The 19,524-nt window shown below is 41.3% G+C and overlaps 1 protein-coding gene across 1 annotated transcript; it reads left to right on the forward strand.

Annotated features, from left to right (window-relative positions):
* The first annotated feature begins 11,435 nt into the window (after positions 1–11,435).
* Positions 11,436–14,202, forward strand: LOC132871053 (golgin subfamily A member 6-like protein 7). Its single transcript, XM_060905206.1, has 3 exons — positions 11,436–12,036; positions 12,298–13,319; positions 13,408–14,202. Exons 1-3 carry the CDS (start codon positions 11,436–11,438, stop codon positions 14,200–14,202), a joined length of 2,418 nt encoding a protein of 805 aa, XP_060761189.1.
* Positions 14,203–19,524: the final 5,322 nt, after the last annotated feature.

Below are 19,524 nucleotides of genomic sequence, written 5' to 3' on the forward strand. Positions count from 1 at the left end.
AGCCCAGATGCACCACTTCTGTGACGCAAGCGACATAGGGTATGGCACAGTCACTTACCTGAGGTTGACAAGTAGCAGCAACAGAGTGCATGTCACCTTTCTAATGGGAAAGGCCAGAGTTGCTCCTTTGAAGCAAATGACCACACCTAGGATGGAGCTCACTGCTGCAGTCTTAGCAGTGCGTATAGACAGGATGCTATCTGAGGAGATACACATTAAATTGGAAAGGTCTCTGTTCTGGACAGATAGCATGACTGTTCTGAGATGCATATGGAATGAAAGCAGAAGATTTCAAACCTTTGTGGCCAACCGCCTTAACGTCATCAGAAGCACATCAGAGGGGTGTCAGTGGAAGTACATAGGCACCAAATTGAACCTAGCTGATTGTGCTTCTCGGGGCCTGCACATTGATGCCTTCTTATAGAAACAGAGCTGGATCAGTGGCCCAGATTTCTTGAACAAACCACCAGATTGCTGGCCAGACTCTCCAGTTGAACTTGTCCTCTCTTCAGATGATCCTGAACTGAGTTGTCGTCATGGTGAATGTAGCTGTAAAGGACAGCTGTGATGCCACTACTTACCTGATGAACTATTTCTCCACATGGATGAAACTGAAGAGGGCTGTTGCATGGTTCCTCAGGCTGAAGTCCATTCTTCTGCAACTTGCCAAGAAATGCCAAGCAGGGCTTGATCAAAGCAGGCATAAAATGGTCACAAGGCAGAGCAAGCAGCAGAAAACTGACCCTTATGTGCTATCAGTCAGTGACATGGAGGATGCAGAGATGGCTATTGTGCAATATTGCCAGAGCCAAGGGTTCACCCATGAGGTATCCTGCCTGCAGAAAGGCATGCAATGTGTAAGCAGGAACAGCTCCATCGACAGGCTAGACCCTTTCATTGACTCTGGCACCTTGAGAGTTGGTGGTCGTCTTAGAAAAATGGCCATGCCCACTGAACAAAAGCATCCTGCAATTCTGCCCAAGGAGCATCATGTCTCCAAACTGTTAGTTCATCATACCCATGAAGAAGTTGGACACAGTGGAAGGAATTTTACTCTCTCCAAACTTAGGCAGAGATACTGGATCCCCTGTGCCAACGCCCTTGCCAGGAAGGTAATCAATGAATGCACAACATGTAGAAAAGCCCATTCCAATGCTGGTCAACAGAAGATGGCAGATCTCCCTGGGGATAGGCTTATCCCCGATCTACCACCCTTTACCCATGTAGGGGTTGATTACTTTGGACCACTGGAAGTAAGATGAGGCCGTAGCATTGTGAAGCACTATAGAGTGATTTTCACATGTCTCACCAGCCGAGCTATACATCTGGAAGTTGCACAGTCACTCGACACTGAGTCTTGCATTCATGCATTCAGATGCTTCATTGCCAGAAGGAGGCAAGTCTCAGAGTTGCGATCTGACAATGGAACAAACCTTGTCTCAACTGAGAAGGAGTTGAAAGAAGCATTGAAATCCTGGAACTTGCAACAAATACAAAGTCTGCTCCAAAAGGGAGTAAAATGGACCTTTAATCCTCCCCATGGTGCCCATCATGGAGGGATATGGGAGAGACTCATTCGCATGGTCAAGAGAATACTACAGACTGTGACTGGTCAACAACATCTGGACGATGAAGGCCTTCAAACAGTGATGTGTGAGATTGAGGCCATTCTTAATAGTCGTCCACTCACAACTATGTCGGATGATCCGAATGACTTGGAGCCACCTAACCACCCTTTGAATCTGAAAGTCCAGCCTGTACTACCTCCAGAGTTGTTCACAAAGGAAGACGCGTATGCAAGGTGCTGCTGGAAGCAAGTGCAGTACATTGTCGATCTATTCTGTAAGCGGTGGACCCAAGAATATCTGCTCCTTTTACAGATGAGGCAAAAGTGGACTCGCGTCAAGCGCAATTTCCAACAAGGAGACATAGTACTTGTAGCAGATGCCACTGCACCACGAGGATCATGGATGTTGGCCAGGGTCACAGAAGCCCTTCCTGATTCCAAAGGCTTGGTCTGCAGTGTGCAACTTCAGACCAAAACAAGTCAGCTCGAAAGACCCGTCAGCAAGATTTGCCTGCTGGTAGATGGCCAGCAAACTAAAGCTGACTAAGCCAACATGGACTTGCGCACGTGTACACACTCATACAGATGCATGCACTGATTCTTGCACACAGTAGACATTGAATATGGCTCTTGAGAAAAAAATAGATTTTTAATTTATTATAGCTCACGTCCCTTTGTAGCTATAAGGGGTGGGCCATGTAAGAGCCATTTTTGATTTGAAGATAAATTGTAATTGTGCTACAGGAGCACTTGAAATTTTGGTTGAACTTTAGTTTATTTTAGTTGACCTTACTTGGTTGGTAATATACTCTTATTTTGATACCTGTGAAGAACTTTGCAGCCAAGATGGCCGCCAGTCACCTTTGACCTTAAGAGTCAGTTCAGCAGAGCAGAACAATAGAGATCTTGCAGTCATGTGACCGGAATGTAAACAGCCGCCATCTTGTCGGTAAAAAACACAGCTGAATACTGCTGCACTCGTGTACAAAATGGATCAATTTCAACCGACAGACTACATGGCTCATTTTTCTAATGAACAGATAACTAGATATATGTCTAAAATAAACAATCTACAGATTAGTGACCCTTATCGCTTACCGGATGTAGTTTTCACGACCGTGTCGGTGGATATTGAACTGCCAGCGGAATACCCAGATGCGTATAATTACCTCATTAACTTTCCCTCGCTGTTCAGTGGTGAAGCACTGCGTGCTTATAAATCTCTGGACAGTTATCTTTACAGAAATTCAGGATTTGATACATGGAATAAATACATGGATATACTGGAATAAATACATGGCGAACCTGAGATGAAATGGTCACTGCACAGGTGCCAGTGATCGTTCTTTCCAGTCGGTACCCATGCCTTGTTGTTGTTGTTGTTGTTTGGATCGGCCTGGCTGATAGCAGCAATCCATTTTGCACGCCTGTCAGGGTCCCGTGGCAGCCTATGAAACTTTCTTCCCAATTTCTGACCTCTCCTGTTGTGGCATTTATATGCCATACAACTCTCCGGCATTGTGGCACGGTAATATTTGAAGATTTGGGTGAAAAATAATGAAAGTCAGTGTCGGTAAGACGGCGGAAATATGGCGTTTTACTGACAAGATGGCGTCTGTTTACGATCTGGATCGGATGTGACGTCACATGCAAGTGCTCCATAGAATTGTTTGAAGGACCTGGTGGTATTTCCTAAATGCTCTTTAAAAGCATTTAGGAAAGCCATTAGGAAAGCTATTAGAAAGCTATTTTGAAAACTACTTTGAAAGTTTAAAGCTAAGAACAAGTTGGAAATATTTTTAGTTTGGTTTTGATCTTAAGTTGATACTTTTGATGTACCTTTACTGGATTACTGACTTTCCTTGGAGCCTTTCTGTTAGCATGCTAACTCGGCCTGCTAACTTTGCCTGCTAACCCTGCCTGCCTGCCTTCCATCCACCCACCTGTCCATCCATCCATCCATCCATCCATCCATCCATCCATCCATCCATCATCAACCGTTCATCTGACAAGGTACAGCTTTGTTTATTTGAAAGCTTGTTAAAGGAAGCCACAAGGTCTGCTTGAATCTTGAAATTGGACACAACAGTCACACATGCTCTCTCTCTCTCTCTCTCTCTCTCCCCCCCCCCTCCCCCCTCTGGACACCAGCATAGCTCTACTGGGCTCTCTGAAAATACTCATTTAATTCATATTAATTTGTCTGCTCATTGCAAATCTTTTTCCTTGTTCTTAAATGATTGTTCTCTGTTCTTCTTAAAAAATCTTTCTGGAAATTACAGTCATGATAACAAAATACTGCCTAAAGGACTCCAGAAACCCTCAGAGTGCCTCCAGATTTATAGAAGTGTCTGATAAGAATGTCCATAGAAATTTCTGGTATTTATGGAATCTAACAAACAAACAAAAAAACTTATGTAAATCTGATAACATATTAGATGGCTATTATTGTCAACTGTAAGTTTCTTCATTAGGGAAAGTCCTTGTTGTTTTGAAACAGTTACAGTATGTGGTAATAGTTTATTATTAATAATAATAATAATAATAATAATGATAATAATAATAATAATAGTTTATTCAGTGACATTTGAAAGAAGATATAAAACTTGCCAGAAAGTTCCATAGGACATCTGGTTCAAAAATTAAACAGTTAAAAGTTATATAATAAATTGAATGAATACATTTTAAAAAGTTATAATTTGTGACTAAAATGGATTCTTCTTCCAGAAGTCCTGTTTTGTTTTGTTTTTTCCCCCCTCACTGATTTTCAGTGTTTCCAGGGCAGAGTAATGGGCTTCTCATAAAAACCTTCTGGTACAGACCACGCCCACTTTCAGTTTAAATCCAAATATAAATATTTTTAGCACTAAACAGATACAGATAAAGATAATGATATTGGATTACACCCAGTACATGCACTGTAGCTTTGAATGTGTTTTTTTCTTTTGCAGTGTCTGATCTGAGAATTATTCTGTTGGGAAAAAGTCTCTCCGACACCGGCAGTGTGGGAAACTACATCCTGGGCACAACTGCGTTTGAGACTGAAGGGTCTCGACATTCAGTATCACTTCAGTGTGGGAGAGTTAGAGGACATGTGAAAGGAAGATCCATCACCATCGTCAATGCACCTCATCTTTTTCAACAAACCCTCTCAAGTCATCAGCTCACACAGTGTTTTAAAGAGTGTGTGTCTCTGTCAGCTCCTGGACCTCATGTGATCATGCTAATTGTACAGCCAGAAGATTTCACTGAAGGAGACAAAAGAAGAGTGGATCGCATTCTTTCATATCTGTCTGATGAGGCTCATAATTACACCATGGTGCTAACGACAAAGAACATAGAAATCGGCATCAGTGTTGATCAAGATCAAGAAACCGTCATACAGGAGATCATTGCCAAATGTAATTACAGACATTTAAATTTCAGTGAATGCAGCCAGGATGCTCTTGTGAAGAAGATGGAAGAGATGGTCAAGGTGAATAAAGGAAACCTTATCTGTGAGATATATGAAGAAGCTGACTCTGCAGTAGGCCAAAAACCATCTGAGCAATTCGGAGGTCAACTGGAAAATCAAGAAACGGTAACACTGGGAGAGCATACTAAACCAAAAATTCAAGGACTGTTTGGTCAAGCATGCACACAGCCCGCATTTGGTAAACTTAAACAAGTTGGATTCAGTTTGAGAAAGAAGGAATACAGTGGTAAGTACCCACCACACAATTACAAATTATCCTATTTTTTTTTCAGTATTCCAGTATTTTCCAGTAAACTCATAAAAGGTAACATGGTAACAGAAAACTTTTAGCTTATGATCCAGTCAACTTACAAGTTATTGACTGCTCACACTCCAGTCTATGTTGTAGGTGCAATAAGCTTATCAAATCAGTCTCATGTAAAAAGGGATCAGTCTCATAAATTCATTAATCATTAATTCAAGTGTCTAACAGTTTAGCTATAAACTATTAATCACTGGAAGAACTTGATGTTGCTATAGTTTAGTGAGTATTGTAGCTCTAATGTAATACGTTTACTCTAGAGCTATAACATTCATATAACAACCAAACGGGTGAAGGCAATTAGAATACTTGTTTTGCAGAGGTTGACATTCAGTGGATGTTGTAGCAATAAACAGGACACAGTTTATTCCAAAGATACCATTTATTGAAATAGCTGATATGAATTAGCAAACCAATATTGCTCAGATATAGCAACAATAGCAGCCAAGGAATATTTCAATATAAGTGGTGATACAATGTATACAAATAAGAATCAATAGTGTATATGATAATTAAGGCACTGGTGATCAGAAGTAATAAGCTATATGCCAGTGTTAGTGTAGGGGCGAGTGGATGTTAAAAGGTGATAGGGAAATCATGTGTTTGTGTGTGTGTGGGGAATGGGAATAGAATGCGAATGGAATGTGCGAGCCTCGTGCCAGGCCATGCCTAGAGGGGGATGGTCGATGGAGGGAGTTAAAAAGGGAGAGAGAGAGAGAGAGAGAGCATGCATGATCTAACTAAATACAGATAGTTAACAAAGTAAATCAAACAACACGTGGTCTAAGACTGACTTTCATGTGAATCAAAATACGTACATTTAAACCATAAATGAATTCAAATGAACAACACTCTTCATGTTAATTAGCCACAACTAAGACTAACAATTGCCCAGATGCCAGCCTTACTTGAGATCACTCTCGCTTGGAAGTGCGCCTTCTGTTATCCGAAGACAGCGCGGAGTGCAGGTCCAAGGAGAAGACAGAGGTCCAAGGAGAAGACAGTTTTGTTCCTTTCACTTTTACAGCTCGTCAGCTGAAGATCTTCGGTGTTCCGTTGGTCATCTGATGATCTGGAAGGAATCTTGTTTATAGTTCATCAACGTTGAGAAAGAGAAAAGGGATCCGGTCGCCTTTTCTCTTTGAAATACTGCGTGGGCTGCAGTGACTAACTGGTTCAGTTATTGTTACAACTATGCGAAGGTCAAATACATTGAACTTTGGCTAAAGGTCTGGTATCAATAGCTCGTTCTTTGTTCTCGGTCCTTCTGTAGCACCGATGCACGATGTCTCTCTTTCACGCACGGAAACCCACCGCCAGAGAGAAAGAATTTCGATTCCACCGTGGGTTTAAAGCACAGTTGTGAAGTCACTGTATTTGGTATCCGGTATCATCTCTGTATCCAGTACCATTACAAGGAGTCAGAAGAATGGGCGGAGATAGAACATGGCATTGAGTACAGGGATTGGTGTGTTCAATGCTGCACAGTGAAAGGGGGAAGCTGGTTACTATGGCTACGGGCATGGCAATCCATCCCTACATTCCCCCCCCCCTTTTGGTCTCAAGACTGGGGTTCTTCCATAGTCCTTGAGAGCAACAGAAGGCTGTATAATCCATGTCTGTAGTTGACTTGCGCTCTTTCAGTCCTGAAAACATTAGCAGGTTATACAGGTTTTGGCATCTGGGCACATATAAGGCTATGAGTATCTGGGCAGATGATATGTCTACTATTTGTGTAACTAAGCAACACTAACTCTGAGGTATTTCATACTTTAAAAGGTTACATTTCAAAATACATTCAACACATTGAGTATATTTTTCAAATACATTCAACACATTTCAAGTACCGTATACCTGGAAGCAGAGACAAAGAGGTGTTAGTTATAGGAGTTAGCAAGCCTATTCTTTTGGAAGGTTAGTGGCGGCCTGCGGTGAGGGGGTGTACTGGACACTGCAGCACTTCCAGCTGTCGGGTAAATTGACTAGGGAGTCAAGTTTGGTTTGTAGCGTTTTGTATGTGTTTGTATAGCATGTACGCAATTCCTGCCATTATGACCCAGCCACTGAGGAGGAGTCCCAGGGCAACCAGACTGACAGGGTGTCCTAGATTAGATGACTGTCTGACTAATTGGTTAGAGAATATGGTTTTTAGTTCAGCTGGTTCCAGATTGAACTTTACCATTTTAGTCCCTTCAGCCAGGAGCTGCTGTTGAAGGGTGTCATCAATGTTCAGGTCGTGACCTTGGAATGCATCTATCACTTCAATTTTGGTCTCATATCTATCAGGGTTGAGGTGATGTAACACAATTGTCATCTATATGAATGGTAGCTCCCTGTGGGACATTGAGGAACACCGTCTGGTTAGGAATTTTCATCCTAGTGACTGTGTCATGCCAGGCATAAGATATCAGGAGTTCAGTGTTCCACTTCCCTGAGGTAATCTTCAATGTTGGAGTTGCGGTTGTAGGGGTCGAATTGCTCTATGTCCTTTGCAAAGGAGTCAAGCTGGCGCATACAGAGGCCAGGGGAATGGTTCCTTTGTGTCCTCCTGGACCTTTGGGGAGGTTCGCTCTCTACTTGAGTTTGATGGAGGGGGATACTTCACATGGTACCCATCAGAAGAGGAGGAGGAAGAGAACGAGTGTTCATAGGTGGGGTTTATCGCTGAATACTTCTTCTCCCTTTTAATGGTTGGGAGCTTTGGGGGCCCCTCAAGTGCAGGTGGGCATGATTCTGCTCCACCGGGATTGCGAGAGGGGGCAGCAGCCTGGCGCTTTGGTTTGGAAAGGGGGGGCGTTTGGCGACTGACCAAGAAATCTTCAGAGTCTGTGTCAGACTTGGCACCTCTCCCAGCTCTGGGCTCTGTTTCTGCCTTTGCCTGCATGGATGGTGCCTAAAGCACTGCTTGGGCCCTGGCGCGTGTTTTACGACTTTCTTCTTGGGCCCAGTTGTTGGCAGCTTTCCTGCTAGACCGTTCAGCTAGCTGGAGTCTAGTGGCACATTCCTCTAGCGAATCATTGGTAAGCTTGAGTTCATTGCGCAGGGTCTGATTCATTGTGTCTAGCTGGTCGCGGCTAGCACTCAGCTCCCTGTTCTCCCCCCCAGAGCATTTCCAGCTCCCTGTTCTCACCTGGAGCATTTCCAGCTCCAAACAGGTATGTTGGTGATGGAGCAGAAATAACTTGCCTACCACCTCTTGGATGGTGATGACACCACGTTAAGGATTCTGCACGTATTGTACCAAGCTGTCAATCTCTGTCTGACACTCATCCTGGGTTAATTGCCCAAGTTCTTCCCTTACCTTAGGAGAGATTTTGAGGAGATCAGAGACGAGGTCAGAGAGGGGAATAAGTTCCAGAGAGCTCCTGACGTATGTGGGGGATTACGGTGGCTCATCCTGACTGCCTGGTTCAGGCATGGACCTACACCTGATGAGCTAGTGATGTGGGCACTATTTCTCAGTCTACCCCTTTTAATGTAAGATAATATAGTGGCTATGAGGCGATGACAGACAGGCTGTGCTCAAACAGCAAAAATAAGAAAATGCGCAGGTGAGGCTTCTAACCTCATCTCATTCTCATCTCATTATCTCTAGCCGCTTTATCCTTCTACAGGGTCGCAGGCAAGCTGGAGCCTATCCCAGCTGACTACGGGCGAAAGGCGGGGTACACCCTGGACAAGTCGCCAGGTCATCACAGGGCTGACACATAGATACAGACAACCCTTCACACTCACATTCACACCTACGCTCAATTTAGAGTCACCAGTTAACCTAACCTGCATGTCTTTGGACTGTGGGGGAAACCGGAGCACCCGGAGGAAACCCACGCGGACACGGGGAGTACATGCAAACTCCACACAGAAAGGCTCTCGCCGGCCGCAGGGCTCAAACCCAGGACCTTCTTGCTGTGAGGCGACAGCGCTAACCACTACACCACCGTGCCGCCGGCTTCTAACCTGTGGCTCTTATTTACTATCACTCTCTCTCGAAATATGCCAACTGTACTTGTTTCTATCAATGGCTACTGGTGATACAGTCACTTACTCCCTACTAGCTGTGTTCACAGTATGACTGACACACAAGACTGTTAGTTAAACAACACTAGTAAAGGACACTGCAATTAGCCCAAAATACACTCTCGTATAGCCTTGGCAACTCCACTTGACTAGCCTATTACTGAGAAGAGGCCTAGAATGGCATGGCTCAACACTAAATTTATCCATTATTGCTACAAAAATCACTGAAGCCAACAATACCAATCCTCACACGGGGCACCAAAATATGGAGGTGCAATAGGCTTATCAAATCAGTCTCATGTAAAAAGGGATCAGTCTCATAAATTCATTAATCATTAATTCAAGTGTCTAATAGTTTATAGTTAAACTGTTAATCACTGGAATAACTTGATGTTGCTATAGTTTAGTGAGTATTGTAGCTCTAATGTAATATGTTTACTCTAGAGCTATAACATTCATATAATAACCAAATGGGCAAAGGCAATTAGAATACTTGTTTTGCAGAGGTTGACATTCAGTGGATGTTGTAACAATAAACAGGACACAGTTTATTCCAAAGATACCATTTATTGAAATAGCTGACATGAATTAGCAAACTAATACTGATCAGATATAGCAACAATAGCAGCCAAGGAATAATTCAATATAAATGGTGATACAATGCATACAAATAAGAATCAGAAGTGTATATGATAATTAAGGCATTAATGGTGATCAGAAGTAATAGCTATAGCCAGTGTTACAGTGTAGGGGCGAGTGGATGTTAAAAGGTGATAGGGAAATCACGTGCACTCTAAAAAATAAAAGGTCCTTCAGTGGTTCTTCAAATCTCTGGATGGTTCCATGGAGAGTCAAAACTCTGTGATGAACCATTACATTATGCAAAAGGTTCTTCACATTGGAAATGGTTCTTCAGAGCCTGGCATTCTCTTACCATTTGCTGGTCAATGCACATAGGCTATGTTTACACAAATCTGTCTTCACTGCTCAAACAAATGGTTTAAATGGTTCTTTAAAGAACTGTTGCATGAATGGTTCTTTGAAGCCCTGAAAAAGGTTCTTCTATGGCATCGCCCTGAAGAACCGGTACTGGCCCCATTATTTTTTTTAGAGTGTGTGGGTGTGTATGAGTAGGTGTGAGTGTGTGTATGGAATGTGAATGGAATGCGCGAGCCTTGTGCCAGGCCGTGCCTAGAGGGGGATGGTCGATGGAGGGAGTTAGAGAGATAGAGAGAGAGAGAGAGAGAGAGAGAGAGAGAGAGAGCATGCACGATCTAACTAAATACAGATAGTAAACAAAGTAAATCAAACAACACGCGGTCTAAGACCGACTTTCATGTGAATCAAAATGCGTGCATTTAAACCATAAATGAATTCAAATGAACAACACTCTTCACGTTAACTTTATTTGCAGTGATCAATCACTGATCAAAGGCTCTTTTTAAACCTCTTATTTTTCTTTTTACCTGTGTTTTTTAAAACAGGTCTTTCAAACTCAGGAAATGAGAAATGAAATTATAAGCTCATTATAAACTAAAGCACATTCTGCACTCAGGTTAAGACTGTAGAATTCTGCTTGCTCTCTTTCTAGCATTCAAGTCAAGTGAAGATTATTTGTATAGCACTTTTAAAGCGAGACGGCCTTTTGATTTCATAAAATCGGTGAAATTTAGTTCCCTCTGAAATGTGGTCATTGTGATACATATTTATTTTTGTAATATCTTAAAAATTCTCAGGTCATTCTGTGGCTGGGAAGTTATTTAATTTGAGGGGATTAAAGCAAATGATGTGCATGAAATCACTTGCTTCGTGCAGTCAAGCAGACCGAGGAAGTCCTTGTGCGCATGCGCAGGTTTACCTTCTTTTTTTGGGTTTTACGGCAGCTGGCATCCACAGTGTTGCATTACTGCCATCTACAGGTTGACCTTTGAGCGTGCACTGACAGTTCCATCATTCTGTCGCTAAACGAACAGCTCCTGATGCTGTTGTAATATTGTAATTGTCAACACAATTAATTTGTTTGTTTGTCTGTTTTAATTGTAGAATTAAAACATTTGAACCTAGTGCTGCTGGGAATGGAAGCATTAACGGCCTCCGTGTCTGAAATATTATTGGGTAAAAAGTCCTCACTGGTCCAGTCAGAGTCCAGCTCCGAGTGTATGGTAAGGAAGGGAGAAGTGTGTGGACACCTGATAAAGCTGGTGGAGATGCCCACTCTCTCCAACACTCGGCTCTCAGAACAGGAAGTGATGCGTCAGACTCGACACTGTGTCTCTGTCTGTGATCCTGGAGTCCATGTTTTCTTTTTCATGGTTCCTGAAGGTCTCACTGATGAAGATAAAGCAGAAATACAGATGATTCAGAGGGTCTTCAGCTCCAGAATTAATGACCATGTCATATTCCTCATCAACCAGCAGTCGCAGAAGGAACAGATAGATCAGACTCTTCAGTCTGTGATAAAGACATATGGAGGACGATATAGATTCTACAGCAGCAAAACAAAAGCAGATGATCTGTTTATAAGTGTTAAAGATCTTCTTAAAAACAACAATCATCGTCCGTACACGATGGCCATGTACAATGATGCCCAGGTTGAAACACAGCTGCAGTACAAAAGAGAAAATGAAAATCTGCAACAACAAGTGACTGAACTCAAGAGGAGGACTCAAACAGAAGGTAAAGTGATTATCAATTTAAAATAATCTGAGTATTTATCAGTCTGTTTGCTGTTCCGAGAAGGAAAAGGACAGTTTTGTTTTACAACATTATCATTAGCATGTCACCTGGAATTAAATTTGCAGATGTAATTTTACTTTTTGACAGTTTAAATGAGAGAAAATAAGGACAAAACCCATGACATTATTTTATAATAACTCGAGTAGCTTTATTCATGTTTGTCTCTTTTAAAGATCAATGGCTTTTTTTCCATTTGTACAGATTTATCAAAAAGCCCTGATGCTCTCAGAATTGTGCTGTTGGGGAAGACAGGAGTTGGGAAGAGCGCATCAGGAAACACCATTCTGGGGAAAAACGTATTTAAAGAAATTATGTCAGCTCAATCAGTTACCACTGTGTGTCAGAAAGAGACAGTAGAGCTCAGTGGGAGACGGATTACTGTGATCGACACTCCAGGACTGTTTGACACAAATATCAATAATGAAGAAACCAAGAAAGAGATTGTTAAATGCATATCGATGGCAGCACCTGGTCCTCACGTGTTCCTGCTGGTGCTGAGAATCGGATGCTTCACCCAGGAGGAGAGAGAGGCAGTGAACATCATTGAAAAGACTTTTGGTAGAAAATCTAGCACATACACCATCATACTCTTCACCTGGGGTGATGTGCTTAAAGAACAGACATTTGAACAGTATATGAAAAGTGCTGGGCCAGAATTAAACAATCTTCTGTGGGCCTGTGGTAAACGATATCAAGTGTTCAGCAACAGTGATAAATCCAGCAACACTCAGGTGTCAGAGCTCCTGGATAAAATCGACTCAATGGTGAAGGTGAACGGAGGAGGCTGCTACACTAATAAGATGTTCCAGGAGGCCGAGGAAACTCTAGAAAAAGAAAAGGAGAGAATACTGAAAGAGAGAGAGGAGCAGATAGAGAGAGAGAAAGAAGAACTGAAGACCAAACATGAAACTGAAATGGAGGACATGAGGAGAGAGATGCAGAAACAAAAAGAAAGACAAGAGGCAGAGGAGAGAAGAAAAGAGGAAGAATTTAAACAGAGAGAAGAGCAAATGAAAAAAGATATGGAAAAAAAGGAACAACAGGTAAGAGAGGACTTTCAGAAGAGAAGAGAAGACGATGACATGAAGATGAAGGAATGGATGCATCAAATAAACACAGAGAGAGGAGAACAGGAAACAGTGGGAGAGAAAAAGACAGGAAGATCAGAAACGGAGAGATCAGGAGGAGGAGGAAAGGAAGAGGAGAGAACAAGAATGGAAGGAGCAACAGAGAGCGGAGAATGAGAAGTTTCAAAGAGAAAAAGAAGAGATGAAAATTCATGAAGAAAAAGAATTAAAGAAACTACAACAGGAGTATGAACAGAAGGCAGCAGAAGAAGACAGGAGAAGAAGGGATTTAGAAGAAAAGATAAAGGATGCAGAAGAAAGTAAAAAGAAGGAACTACAGGATCTTCAGTTATCTCAGCAACGAGACTGGGAGCAGAGGATGAGAGAGGAGGAGGAGAAGAGAAACAAACAGCAGGAGGTCTGGGAGGAAAGAATTGCTGCTATGGATAAGTGGAGTTTAGAGCAGATTAGGAAGCAGAGGCAATATGAGTGGGAAAGAGAGAAAGAAAAGGAGGAGAGAGATTTAAGAGAGAAGGAAAGAAAAGAGAAAGAAGAACAAGAAAAGAAAAGAATAGAAAATGATTTGAATGAAAAGATCAGAAATATGGAGGAACAGCTAAAGGCACAAAGAGAAAAAGATGAGGGAGAAAGAAAGGAAAAGGAGGAAGAACTCAAAAAGGAAATGGAGGAAAAACTACAGAAACAACAGGAAGATTTCAGAAAGGAGAAAGAAGAAGAAGAAAGAAGATACAAAGTGATGGAGAGAAATATTGAGTACATTAAAGAGCTACACAAGAAAGAACTGGAGACCCAGAAAGCACAGACAGAAGAAGCAGCCAGGAAACAGGCAGAGGAAGAATTTTATGCTAAACTTGATGCAGAAGTTAAAGAGGCGAAGCGTAAAGGGTTTGAAGCGGGCTGTGCACACGTCGAGTCAGAAAGAACAAGACCAGGCAGAGCTGTGGATCAGATTGTTAATGCTTGGTCCAAAAATGAAGAACAAAGAAAACTGAATGAAAACTTGTTTGAAATTAATTAAGACTTGATGTTTTTTAATCCACATTTTTAGTTAATATCAGTTTATCAGTAGATTAACATGTGATTTATATCGACAGCATTATGCTTTGTTTCAGGTCGGTTTGCCTCTATTTTAATTACATTGTGAGTTTTTGTAACATAAAATTAGATTCTGTATTTTTTAATATAAATATCTTATTTTTGTTTCTGCGGTTACTGATCTACTGGGGTTTAAATCTGAAGCACAACGACACAGTTACACTCCATATTCCTTTATTTTACCTCCAAATGGACCATTAATCAATCAGAGGTGCACGACATGGACAAAAGTCCCTGAATATAATATATTTGTGTTTGTTGTGTGCATTAATATGGAGTTCACGCACTCTTCACTGCTGTAACAGACCAATTCACAGATACCAACATCACAAACAAGAAATTCACAGCACAGAGAGAAACACAGATTGTTACCACTGATCGTGTATATCAGTGGAGAAAACGGATATTTAACTGCAATTTGCAGAAATGTTTGTATTTAAAAGCAACCAGCTGAATGCATAAACAAATATTATTTGGTTATTATACAACATTTACAGAAGTGTAGTTGCTCTGCAGTGTGCTCCATGTCCATAGAACAACAAACTGCCTTTAAATGCAGTGGAAGAGTTTTATTACCTCCCCGGGGCGGAGTCCACCAGGGGGCGAGGCATTGTTTTCAGTGGGGTTTGTTTGTTTGTATGTATGTTTCTTTGTTTTTTGTTAATGATACTACAGTAAAACAGCTGGACCAATCTTCATGGTACACTCTATACTGAAATATCTTAAATGGCGACTCGCACAGTACTTTCAGCTCGGTTCTTGTTTGTCACAGATAAAATAATTGCAAATTATGTATGTAAACAAAGTGCTGTAATCTTTGAAATAAGCATTTTTTCATTGCTATGCTTACTATTATTATAAATATAATTTTTTTATACATTTTAAAATTATTCATATTCAAATCTCCAAATTTGATAATGTCATCACATTTAAGTTGTTATGAATGATTTCATTACTGGCCATCTGAAAGACACACAGAGACACATTAATAAACAGCCAGTAATTAGATGCAGGTGTTACATGTTTATTCCATGTCCCCTGTTGGTTCAGCCTGACTCCTTGCTGTTAACAGCTGACGCTCAGCCACACCCTCACTGCCACAATCTCGTTATAACTGTATTCCAAAACTTTGGTTCCCTATTAAAAAATAAAATAAATTATAAAAATCACTTCAACTTAAAGCCCTCAGTAATTTTTCTCCCTTCTATTTTTCTGACCTTCTCCATCCTCCTACAACTTCTACTTCACTTTCCGCATTTGTCTCTCCATCATAGCTTTAGTGTTCAGTAATTTTCTTCACACAGCCAGCATGTCTTTAAAGACTCATCTGTTTTCTTTTGTCTTTCACTCTGCTTTCCTCTTTACTGCTTGTCAGTCACTTTATTATTATTATTATTATTATTATTATTACCACCTCACCTGGGACAGAGTCCACCAGGGGGCGAGGTATTGCTTTTGGTGAGGTTTCGTTGTTTGTTTTGTTAATGACATACCTGCCAACCTGTACGCATTTTGCGTAGCCGCTACGACTTTTTACCTCATTGTACGACTGTACGTTTTCATATTAAAAAGTACGCATATCGTCCGAACTCGCATTTCAGTCAAGTTCGCGCTGAAGTTGATACCGCTGATCTGTGAGAAAACTCAAAGCCAGAATGGAACGCTTTGCCCAATCCCCCCGCCCCTCTTCCAGAGCGTGTGGCTCCGCCCTCTTCACCGCCTCCCCTTCCCCCTTCGCGTCTCTGACTTGAGTGCAGCGGTGCAGCCAGAGGTGGCGAGAGCGAGTCGGGGATTGAAACGCCGGTTAGAGAAGAGAGATTTCATCAATGATGGTCAACAATCCATTCTGCAAAGATCACTGGAAAGGTAAAATAAAAACATTAGGTCAGCCCAATAAACCGACATTGTTAACCCCTCGTGAACGTTATACTCGTTCACCAACTATTTAATGTTTGTTGTGCTTTTCAAAACGGAAGGAAGTTCCCAAGAGCCATCAATAACAGTTTCCCAAAGTCTATCAATAGGAATGTTTTACAAAACTGGACTATGTTCCCAAGGTCAATCAATAAAACTGGATTGAAAGTGTGTTTTTGGTCTGCTGGTGGTGGTCTGGGCTCACGCTAGCCACTCGCACGTCCGCAAATTGCGAAGTTTTATTCCAATTTGCGAAAAGAAAATCATCTGTATTCGCATTTTATGCGAAAATCATTTAAAGTTTAAGCAAAATCCATCAAACAATTGCAATTTCTCAAGATAAACAGTACCTTTCAGGGCCTGAATTTGGGCGCGGGATTGCGGGTATTGCGCATATTTTTTAAAATTCCCGCACCTTTAACGATTCTAATGCGAGAGATTCCCGCACACATTACTGCATTGCCTGACAACGGCAATCTAATAATGGATCAGTGTGAATGCGCGACTACCTTCTGTTCTCAAGGTTACTTGAATTTAACCCTCCTTTTACTGACTGACCCCCCTCTTATCTCCCCCCATTGCCTACTCAGAGAAAAAACCAGCAGACGCAGACAGTTCACACACACACACACACACACACACACACACACTCTTCCTCTCTCGGACTTTAGCTGTAAAACACATGGACCGCTGGCTAAAACGTACAAGTGCAGTGGCAGAAGTTTCCCCTGCTAAGAGGAAAACTCCTGAATCCGATGGTGGTAATAGCAGTGTGAGTGATACCGTTGAGAATACACAGGACGAGACAGCTAATAACGTTAACGTCGACGTTGCGAAGGGGATTAGATCAGAGCATGGCTATAAGAAAAAAGCATTTACAAGGAAAAGCAAAAAGGACACTGATGCTGACAAAAGGGAGGACCACTAGGAGAAAGAGTAGGAAAGACTACATGTGTACAAGAATCCTGCACTCAGCAAAGATGAATTGTTCAGTGTTGAGAACAATTTGATTTTTTTTAAATTAAAGATGGCATATGACGCAGGAGACAGGGCTATATGGTATAAGAGAATCCTGACAAGTCAACAAAGACTGTTGTCATGTTAACGTTCTATATGTGGACTGAAACAAAGTTTGTAAATTCATTCAGTGTTAAGAACAGTTTGATAGTGTTTTCTTATTTTAATTGTAGACATTAAACAGAGGACAGGGATGATCAGATCAGACATGAGAATAGAAAAATGATATAAAAGTTGATAAAAAAAGATGATATAAAAATGTTATAAAAGGAAAAAGCAAAGGTCACTGATTAAAGAGATGGCCACTAAAAGAAGAGACAAATAACACAAACAGTTAAGAGAATCCTGAAAAGTCAGCAGACTGGTTTAAGTTAGATTTTAAGTTAGACTTTTCGTGTCAATAAATTCATTGAGTGCTATTAAGAACAGACTGATTTTTTTCTTTTTTTTTATAATTAAACGAAGCAGTGACACTTAAAGAATAGTGCATGAAGATGAGGAAGAAGCAGCTGTGCAAAGCAACACTAAGGAGGTTGTAAAATTAGCTTAACTAAAAGGCACACAACCTTCCAAACTCTTCCTCGAGCCTTACTCGCACTGCTAGAAAACCGCTATTGGTGTTTGATGGCATAATACAGTCAGTCAGCAATGTCATGCTGTAAAGGATCTCTTTCATTTTGTGGTGGTTTTCTACCCTCCACCCGAAACTGAACAGTCCATATCTAAGACGGCTGGTGGGAATAATACTTGCGTTTATCCACCCGGCCTTTGTCTGACAATGCTATCCAAATTTGGAGATATCAAAATGAAAAGTCTACTAAAAAGGATCCCTCAAATGGTGACAAAAGGTTGCATACTGTAGAGATCTTCAATCTGAGTAGCGGCAGAAGGTAAGACCTAAGCTGTTTAAGCCCACAAGTAGCATTCCCCACAAACTGTATAAATCCCCCCCAAACTGTATAAATCCCCCCCAAACTGTGTAAATCCCCCCCATTTGAGTCACTGAGGGGGGGAATCCCCCCCCCCATTCTGAAAAATGAAATTCAGGCCCTGCCTTTCGTGTCCATCTTCGATGTTTTGATTTATAACCAACACCCCCGAGTTTCGAAGCTTCTTATTGGTTGACCGCAAATTACGTCTTCCAATAGCATCGGACCTTACATATAAAATGATCAATTTTCGAGTTGCGCTGATAATGTCGGCAATTCTCGCTCATTAGTGAACAAGATTATAGCGAGGTTTGTTTAAAATAAATTATCCGACTTTATGTATGACAAAAACTTATCTAAAAAGTGAGAACATATTAGAATATTCTGTTAGCTTTCTCAGTTAGGGATAAAAACACGATATAACCATTCTAAAGACGTATTTTCTACATAATATCAACCCTAACAGAACTTTGGAAGAACTCACAGATGAACCAGGATATATCGACCAAGTGTACCTTGTTTTCAGAGCGTTTTGACACACATGGTTCAAAGTTTTGACTGTAAGTGTTTCATTTGAGAAATTAATGGTAAATATCATTATATTTAGGTTATGAGATTAATTTATAAGAAACAACCATTGATTTTAACTCCCTGAGCTCCCTTCATCCTACAGTTGTGCTCATAAGTTTACATACCCTGGCAGAATTTTTGCTTTCTTGGCCTTTTTTCAGAGAATATGAATGATAACACAAAAACTTTTTTCCCAGTCATGGTTAGTGGTTGGGTGAAGCCATTTATTGATAAACAACTGTGTTTTCTATTTTTAAATCATAATGACAACAAAAAACATCCAAATGACCCTGATTAAAAGTTTACATACCCCAGTTCTTAATACCGTGTATTGCCCCCTCTAACATCAATGACAGCCTGAAGTCTTTTGTGGTCGTTGTGGATGAGGCTCTTTATTTTCTCAGATGGTAAAGCTGCCCATTCTTCTTGGCAAAAAGCTTCCAGTTCCTGTAAATTCCTGGGCTGTCTTGCATGAACTGCATGCTTGAGATCTCCCCAGAGTGGCTCAATGATATTGAGGTCAGGAGACTGAGATGGCCACTCCAGAACCTTCACTTTGTTCTGCTGTAGCCAATGACAGGTCGACTTGGCCTTGTGTTTTGGATCGTTGTCATGTTGGAACGTCCAAGTATGTCCCATGCGCAGCTTCCGGGCTGATGAATGCAAATTTGCCTCCAGTATTTGCTGATAACGTGCTGCATTCATCTTTCCTTCAACTTTGACCAAGTTTCCTGTTCCTTTGTAGCTCACACATCCCCAAAACATCAGCGATCCAGCTCCGTGCTTTATAGTAGGAATGGTGTTCCTTTCATCAT

Source organism: Neoarius graeffei, chromosome 22 (genome assembly GCF_027579695.1).
Source record: "Neoarius graeffei isolate fNeoGra1 chromosome 22, fNeoGra1.pri, whole genome shotgun sequence".
Classification (NCBI taxonomy): domain Eukaryota; kingdom Metazoa; phylum Chordata; class Actinopteri; order Siluriformes; family Ariidae; genus Neoarius; species Neoarius graeffei.

What these genes read in the sequence shown, in the direction of transcription:
- LOC132871053 (XM_060905206.1), top strand. Translation starts at nt 11,436, where the DNA reads ATGGAAGCATTAACGGCCTCCGTGTCTGAAATATTATTGGGTAAAAAG. An exon ending in GAGGAGGACTCAAACAGAAG is followed by an intron (nt 12,037 to 12,297) that starts GTAAAGTGATTA and finishes CCATTTGTACAG; the next exon opens with ATTTATCAAAAAGCCCTGAT. An exon ending in AGAGAACAAGAATGGAAGGA is followed by an intron (nt 13,320 to 13,407) that starts GCAACAGAGAGC and finishes AAACTACAACAG; the next exon opens with GAGTATGAACAGAAGGCAGC.